Raw genomic sequence first — 8,944 nt, forward strand, 5'->3', positions numbered from 1 at the left:
TGCTCTTAGATGAAGAAAAGCTTGCAGTCTTCTGAAAGTAGGCCTACAGTCTTCATCCGTAGAGAATCATAACTGCATGACCATCATATTCATGCCAGTTTTCTTTAATTAGTATTTTTATAATCCTGCCTCTCATACAAACAAACAACTATGCTGCACATTCACAGCCGGCGAGTTATTTTAAGCAGCAGCTCAACACATTCACATTATCTCTCTGAAGAGATACACGACCAGCTGGCCCTCACTGAGCTCACACACAACTAGTTTATTATTCCTTCCTTAAAGTTTGTTCAGCTAACCCCCCCGCTACGTATGGCTGCATACCTAACCAGCAGGAATGTGATTGTACTGCAGCTGAGGAGCCATCAGACTTGTGTCGACAAGCACACAGTCGATTGCATCACATCCGAGTGAGTTATCTGAGTGAATCTGAGGGTGTGTTTGTGTGTGAGCGAGTCTTTTTTTTTCTTTTCCGTCCTTTTAACATGTTAAGTCAGATCAGGAAGTGTGATGCTGTGACAGTAGAGAAGGAAGTGTGCACACAATGGCACTATGTTTGTTTCTGGGACTGGTAGCATGAGAGGGCCCCGGATGAAGACCCCTCTGCTGCTGCTGCTGCTGCTGCTGCTGACCACTCTGACTGGAACAGGTAGGACTCGAAGATTAGTTTCTTTACCCTCCCAACTCACCTACGCTTTCCTGCCTCCTCCCTGCTTTCTCTTTTTGTGCTTTAGTTTCTGCCTTTGTGACTGAGTGGAACGTCTTGATAGGGCAGATGAATGAAATAGCAAGGCTTGAGGATCCAAAGTACTTCGAGGTTAAGTTACAGTTTGGCCGAAACTCACTTTTTAAACACTTTTTGTAAAAACATATGCCACGTGTAGAAGCTTAATCCCTCCTGTATTTCAAATTAAACTATTTTAAGTTAAAGCCAAGATCAGCATACCAAATATATTTGTACAATATACACCGTAGTCTTAGTATTTATAAAACTGATCTTTTGCTTTCCTCTTTTGTTTGAAGCAAAGAGGAACTTTTTTCTCTCAAAGTGAAATCTTTTACATCGTGACAAAGCTCTGTCGGGAACTAATTGCTCAACATGTTGAATATCTCCACCTACTCTGTGCTGTCCAGCAGGTGCATTTTGCAACAGTTTTGTGTGATCTGACTGTGACAGTTTCTCAGATGTTGTTTTAGAAACTACGCACATTAAGTCCCAGCAGAAGTAACTGACTTCATTCACTTTGTGTACTCATTCATTCACTTTCAATATGAACGCTGCACATGTTTTCCTTTAAGTTTCACTATCTTTTTCAATGACATGACGGTAACCATAAAGTAACGAGAGGCGTTGAATTGCAGTGTTGTGCGAAAATGAAGATGATGGTACAGACACTGAGACACATGACGAGGACACAGCTGATGAGCAAGTTGAAGGTAAGACGAGAATAATAAATTCAAGAAATAATAATACACTATGTGGCCAAAATGTATGTGGACACTGTGGGGCTAGACTGCTCAGTCCCATTTTTTCTCTTTTAACAAGATAAAATATCTTGTCGAAGAGACACTTTGTCAAGAGAGCAGCATAAAAAACACTGTTACAACAATAAGTACGACATCAAACAGGACAAGACAACCGTTAAATGCGGTTTAAGTGAAACATTTATGTGGATCCAAAAATAACAATAAATTCAGCAATGGTAATTTGTTTTGACATTTACTTTCTTTTAAAAAATAGAAGAAAACTTTGTTAGACAGAGTAGCTGATAGTATAGAGATAGAAGGGGAACATGCAGGTAAAGAGAGAGAGGTGTTTGACATGTAACAAAGGTCCCTAGTTGGAATCAAACCGGGGATATTGTGACCATACATTTTCACCATACGGCTACCATGATGTTCAACCCTGATAGGTATCAAGTACTTTTTTACATGTTTCCAGAAAGAAGCCGCAGCATATGTTAAAGCTTTGTAGTTTGTTTTTTTTTATTTGTTTTGCCCAACTTTGTTTTAACTCCAGGAAATCTGTAGACGAACTTTGAGAACAGCACAGGCCATTTTGGTTGGCATACAACGATGTTATAGACAATAGTGTGATCACAACTTTGTGACAACAGTTTGAGGAAACATGGCAATACCCCCTCCTGCACAAAGCTATAGTGAAAACGTTTTCAGAAAGAGCTGAAACCAGAATTTGGTTTGATTCTTAGTTTTGTTGATTTATTCTTTGATCAGACATTTACAGATGTAAATCAAGAAACTTTAGAAAGTTGGACTGTATTTTTTCAGGGCAAATAACTTATTAACACTGATGTACTTTTGTTAAATGAAAAAAAAAACTTTTAAGAATACCTACCATGAGAACATTTTTTATTATAGAATATAAAGTCTTTACTCTCTTTTAGCCTTGTGTGTGGTGTCACAGGGCACAACCCGTGAAGGGGCTATAGTCAGTGGACTGAGTGGTGGTTGGTGAGGGGACACTTTTATTTATTTTATCAGATACAGATAGGAATACATATTTTTTTACGACATAAACACAGACACAGACGGTAGTTTTGTGTTAAACCCCTGGTTCATTTATAAGACTTTTGAGTTTTGTACTTCTGTTTCACTGAAAGACACTATTGGCTCCTCATTCTGGTCAAAACATGTTGTTGAGGTTCACTGTCTTTAATGCATTTGAACCTACCTGGTCTTGCCTGCACAAAATGACTGTGAAGACTTTCTACAAGTTATAACTTGTTGTAAGCTTCTTTTTTTTTAGAGGAGTGGAAGCTGTTCTAACAGCAGATTACTGGAAGGCAGCCTGTGGTTTCTGATTGAGGCGTCAAATAATCAGATAATGCTCGGGTTTCCACATACTTTTGGCCACGTGTAATGAATCTTCAAAGCTCGTGAGAATGACTCGTTGAGAATGCCGTCATCATGATGCCTCTCTTTGTTTGTAGAAACAGACCCATCTTATTATGATGCCACTTCAGCACCGGACCCCACAGAGCATTACAGTAAGTCCGCAACAGCTATATATCTATATGGTGTTGTTTTTGCTGAAAAACCTCCATCTACCCTCAGGAACGCTATTAAAGAAGTAGAATTAGAGAAGAAAAAAACGTCAGTACTCATTGACATGTTTCAGTGAAATCATCTAATCTTTCCTCTGCTGTCGTTTCCAGGTGACTCAGAACAGACCACCTCCCCCCAAGATTATGGTATGTCACAGTAATTTACGACTTGTATCATTAGATTAAATGTCCGGACAATGACAACGACCCTGCGGCAGCAAACATTTATGACAGAAGTAACAAATCTAAAGACAGATGACCGTTGCCTTGCTTCTGCAGAGAGTTCAGAAACCACAGTGGACAGCAATGTTACGGGTCCAACCGACGTACCAGAAGAGGAGGAGGTTTTGAGTCCCATCGTCATCCTGATCCCTGTGGTGCTGGTGGTCATTATCATCGGCATGATAGTTTGCGGTATTTTCATCAACCGCAGGTGGAACGAAAAAGTGAGGAATCAAGGTATGTCCATCACGAGAGGGAACACTTTCATTGGGGTGAATGTAGTTTTGTTTATCACATTTAAAGCATTGGAAGTGATCCGTGTATTATAATTTAAAACATCAAATTACCTGCTAAATCGTAAACATGTTAAATTATAGATTATCTGTGTGTGGCCGGGGAATTGACGCTAAATCTGTCCTCATTTTTATTTCCTGTATTAAAATGATTTTGTTGAAAACACCTCAGCTACATATCAATGTTTGCTATTAATACAACTCATGAATACTTATTTATTTTGGCTCTTTTAAGTTAAAGATGGTGATTTATCACAATTACGATGACTGAGCCGTGTTCTCTTCTCATAGAGCTGAGAAAAGAGGATCCATATTTGGATGGGTCCAGTACAGAGAAGGTGCCAATGTAAGTATTGAGAATTTAACTCTTTTTTTTTTTTTTTTACAGCTGCTAACTTGAAAGACTGTTGTCAACAGCATAAAATGATACATTTCAAAGAAATGTTCAGTAGCCCATCTTAATGTCAAATGCTTAGAGAGAGATGACCCTTTTCCTGTTTGAAAAACATGACCTTTGTGCAAAAGAGGTTTAGGTTTCATGTGCATACTACTGTGAGAGTTATGTTGAAGTAATATAGGGTTAACACAAGTCCTACCTACATATCTGTCTTCACTACTTAGAACATCAACAAAATCTCAAACATTATATCTACATCTTGATTCATTGAGGTCACCAAATTGCATTTGCATTGAGATACAAGGCAAACAAATTCTTGTGTGTAGGTGCACGGCTGTGCAGGGAGCCAAAAAGCACCTCAAATAAAGGTCTAAGACGGATGTAGGCCTCGAAGTCTTTATGGAAGCAATTGTGAAACTGTGAAAACAGTATTGGACAAAACACAATAAATTAAATGAGATTTTAAATCAGTGAAAATGAGATAAACAAGAGAAGGCCTAAGACCAAAGGAAGATTACTGTAAAATTGAATTAGTACAGCAAGAAGGAAATGGGGTTCAACTGAAACCAACTGCTGGTGTCAGAAACATTGAAGTTAGTTTGTTAAAGTGGCGATCCTTAAGATTTCAGTCCTGGTTGATTGAAAAATTCTATTTGAGTGAAACCAAAGGAATTTAACAGTCTGAAGTCTTGGGTTGCGTCCGAAATTCCATATTCAATTTTGTGTTTGTGTGCAATGGAGAAAAACTGTAATACAGCATTTGTTTCTGGGAATGTCATCACAGACACGCAATTTGTAAAACTGCAAATATTCAAATATTGCAGTACTTTCGTCAGTGAGCCACAGGCTCAATCACCACTGCGTTACCTCCTTTGGCGATTAAAAGTAACCTAACAGACATTTATTTAACTAAAAATCTTTGAGATTGCCACTTTAACACTGTTTTTTGTGTCTTATTTGATGTCTAAACACTTTGTATCTTCCAGGCCCATGTTTGAAGAAGACGTGCCCTCTGTGCTGGAGCTAGAAATGGAAGAGTTGGGCCAATGGATGAAAGAGGATGGTAGGTATCTCTAAATAAGGCGTGTAAGACATTAAAGCATAAGAATCTGTCAAAGAAAAAACAAGAGGTGTCATGTTTTCTGCAGAAAAGGTTAGATTGACTCTGAGGGGATCTGTTGAGGAATATTATTTGTTACCCATCTCTGGAAGTTGGATTACACACTCCCAATGGGGTTATGTCTGGAAGTCAATGACACCAGACATTCACAGTTAATTTTATTAACTTTTTTTAAAAAAGATCCATTTCTTACAGTGAGATTAGTTGGCAGAGTTTATCCAGCAGAGGTCACTGTTGCTCTAATTGTTGGTGCCAGTTTATCGCATAGTCATTTTTGTAAACAGCGTATTTTAAAGTTTGAGGGTTTAGAGAATGTTTGAGTAATCTCATGTGTATGTTAATTGTTTTGTTTGTTCTAGTTGAACCTGCAGAGGACTTTAAACATGCATGAATCTATTTGTGGTGAGTACAATTTTCACTTTATTTAGTTTATGAACACATGCAGATTTTATTCAGTTCCTTGTCATCATGATACCTCACGCTCAGAGAGCTATTCTCATAAACTTGTAAAATTATCACTTTTTGTTATAATATGCCTTTAATTTCTCAACTCTAAAATATTGTTTTTAGATATCAAAACAAATATAAATGCATGAAATAAAGTGCATAAGTATATATTAGCTTAACTCATATTTTGTTTTCTAGAAACCTTGAGAGTTTACTTGGTAATGTTGAAGTTATATTATTAACCTGCTTCTTTATTATGAATACAATCAAAACAATCATGTAAATATCTGTCTCACACAATAATGAAACAAAATACAGATCAACAGTCGACTTGGGCTGTTTCCAAAAGTGTTTGCTATTTCCTGCCAGCCCGTGTTTGTTGTGATGCAGCAGCTGGTTTCAGCATAGCTACAATGAACTGTGACCCTTGCGTCATGCTACAGTTTGAAAGCACAAACACTCCCAACACCTGCTAGTCATTACACCAGGCATGTATTGAAGTGTGGCGCAACTTAACCCCGGAATAGTCTCTTTACTGGAAGCGCTGGGAAGGCGAGGTCGAGGTCCGCTTCGGTGTAAAAGATGTTGACCAACATCATTTACACACGGCTCTTTTTCTCAGGATTTTATTTCTAAAGCTGTGCAAGAGTTTAGAGTGTACTTTCATTCAACGTGGAGGCCCTCTGTACACATTAGGTTACACAAGAGATGTCAGAACCAAAGTAGATGGGATCTAACTACTGCTGTGTTTACACGCTGCAGCAGCTCTGCCCTGTTTGTCAGGGCTGTTAAAAAGATTCTTCAAACCTCTAACACACTATATGGGACTATTTAAGTCAAATGTCAGGAAAAAACACACACTCTGAATTGACTAAATGACTGTGAACTCCATCACAGCTCCTGACTCAGGCCACCAGAGTTCAGATACAGTATTATTTAGGAGTGACCTCTCTGACTCGGACATTGTCACCTCTCTCTCTCTCCCATGATTTCTGCAGGTCAACAAAGGACGCTCTCCAGCCATGCAAGAACACACAGTTAACAATGTGTCAATGACAACGTGGCCGTTCTGACCTTCTCTACAATAATCCAACTGTGACGACAGCAACTAAATGTGACTGCCAGGGAACACAACACTTAAAGGACACTAGATAACACTTGAAGGACACTAGCAAACATTATTTTCATTTTTAAAGGATAACATTACCAGCAACTTATTGTCCCTGAAAGTATTCAGTGGACAAAGATTGGACTTAAACTTGTTGAATAGTGGCTCTTTGATCAGTGTTGTGCCTTTCATGTATTGCTGCATTGCATTACATTTATTTAGCGGACGCTTTTATCCAAAGCTACTGACAAAAGGTGGATTCAACCATTTGGGTGTAACTCCAAAAAGTGCACGAATCATGCTATTACATTGACGAAATATGCTGATCTACTTCAAGTGATACATTTAGAGACAGTAAGAAGTAGAGAAAGATTTTATGTGCCATGGTGTTGTCTGAACGAAAGAGTTTTCAGTCTGCGATGGAGGATGTGTAGATGCTTTGCCTGTTTTCATTGTATTGTTGAACTGTCGAGAAGTCAACGGCTATAATCCACGGAAATGCGCGGTATTTTCTGACCAAATCCATCAAACAGGGTGAAAAGTATTTAGATTAAACTTTTAAAAATCACTGTGCTTCTGCAGATTCATACTGTGGAGTATGTGGTTATCTTAGAGCGCATTAGGCCGGTACTCTTCTCGTCTTCACCACAGACATGACTGTTTCTGCTGATGGCTTCTCTTTAGCTCAAAGCCTCTTTGTTGTATTACACTGTGTGACTCCCTCCAGCTGCAGGTTTTAATGGGGAAATATCCTGTTGAAGATTGCAGGCATGCATGACAGAGAAGGCCACTCCTTTTCATGCCTGTGCAGAGCTGGTTAGGACTGAGTGTTTTTCATGAATTCTCTAAGTGTGAAAGCAGTTGCACTCATTTCTGAGTCTTTTGATAAATTATTACCCGTTGCTGAAGCAGCTTTCAAAAAGCTGCTGCTGTTAAGGTTTTCATCTCACCATACAGTAGATAATAACTATCTGACTGTTTTGTTTCAGGTTTGGGATAAAAAGTGTTGCATCTAAGCAGTCATGACTCATGAGAGTGCCACTCTCTGAACGTGTCAGTCAGTATTTTACATTATCTTGCACTATAAGTATGAGAATACAGTATACCAAAAGATATTATTTTCAAGGAATGCCTTTTGTAAATATTTCATATGAGGCTGTTGTCTTGTTGTTTTGCTGATGAAGCTTTGAACGAAATTTCGTTAAATAAAATCTCTTGAAAAAAATCACGATGCCAGTGTGCCTCAGGGGATGGATATGTTGCTTTGCTTTTATAATATCTCCACAACTATTGGATGGATCGCCATCAAGTTTAGTACAGACATTCATGGTTCCCAGAGGATGAATCCTACTGACATTGGTGGACCCGTGTCTTTTTTTCTGGCGTCTCCACGAGGTTCACATTTGTGGTTTTGAGTGAAATGCCTCGACAGCTATTGGATGGATTGACAAGAACTCACATAGACTCATTCATCTCCCCCTCACAAGGAATTGGAATATAAACGTTTTATATAATGTAAAAGTTTGGTGACCATCTCAATGTTTTACTTTGCTTTATAAGCAAATACCTGCAGAATGAAGCTTGAGCTGTACTTTATGCTAATTAGCGTCGTTTATTGCTAAGATGAAGAACATGGTAAACATTTCACCTGCTAAACATCCACATCTTACTATTGTTATTGTGAGCATGTTAGCATGTTGACGTTTTAACTCAAAGCACTACTAAATAGCTGCTAGCAGTCCTGTTGTATATGTGTATAGAAAATAATTAAGATTAATGGAATATTCCACCCAGGCACAGATGATAGTTGTCTCCTGTTTTCATTAAATACAAAACAGCAGGTTTAAAGTGCCTCACATATCTGTCCCGTATGTGTTTCTGTCTCATTACGCTCTCTACTGCTATAAATCCACTGATGAGTCCTCTGTGTGCTCTGTATGTGTGATGGAATTCAAACCAGTGGAAGGTCTGAGGGGGTAAGAGGCAGACGATCCATGCAAACTAATGAATACAAATGACAAAATGAGTCCCTCACTCCTTTTTCTCTCTCTCTCTTTCTCATTATTAGATTTCCAGACAGCAGTTCTGTCTGCCACCTCACAGTGTCTGCATCGTCACTGCTGTCTGGCTGCTCAGACGCTGCTGACTAAACGTCGATATTTTCATGATCATCAAGTAACGCGTATAAGGAAATACTGAATTACTGTTTACACAGGTACATCAAGCCTGTTGCCTTTTGTCTGGAGGTAATTGTCGTGTTTCTGTCAACTCAAAAGTAAGATCTGTTTCAAA

At 38.7% G+C, this 8,944-nt stretch overlaps 1 protein-coding gene across 1 annotated transcript; it reads left to right on the forward strand.

Annotated features, from left to right (window-relative positions):
• Positions 1-402: 402 nt before the first annotated feature.
• Positions 403-7,998, forward strand: tmem154 (transmembrane protein 154). Its single transcript, XM_031863272.1, has 9 exons — positions 403-649; positions 1,363-1,437; positions 2,952-3,008; positions 3,177-3,212; positions 3,345-3,524; positions 3,872-3,926; positions 4,964-5,040; positions 5,457-5,499; positions 6,543-7,998. Exons 1-8 carry the CDS (start codon positions 553-555, stop codon positions 5,486-5,488), a joined length of 609 nt encoding a protein of 202 aa, XP_031719132.1. The 5' UTR covers positions 403-552; the 3' UTR covers positions 5,489-5,499; positions 6,543-7,998.
• The last annotated feature ends 946 nt before the right edge of the window (positions 7,999-8,944 follow it).

Source organism: Anarrhichthys ocellatus, unplaced genomic scaffold, assembly GCF_004355925.1.
Source record: "Anarrhichthys ocellatus isolate YVR2014 unplaced genomic scaffold, GSC_Weel_1.0 scaffold28, whole genome shotgun sequence".
NCBI lineage: Eukaryota > Metazoa > Chordata > Actinopteri > Perciformes > Anarhichadidae > Anarrhichthys > Anarrhichthys ocellatus.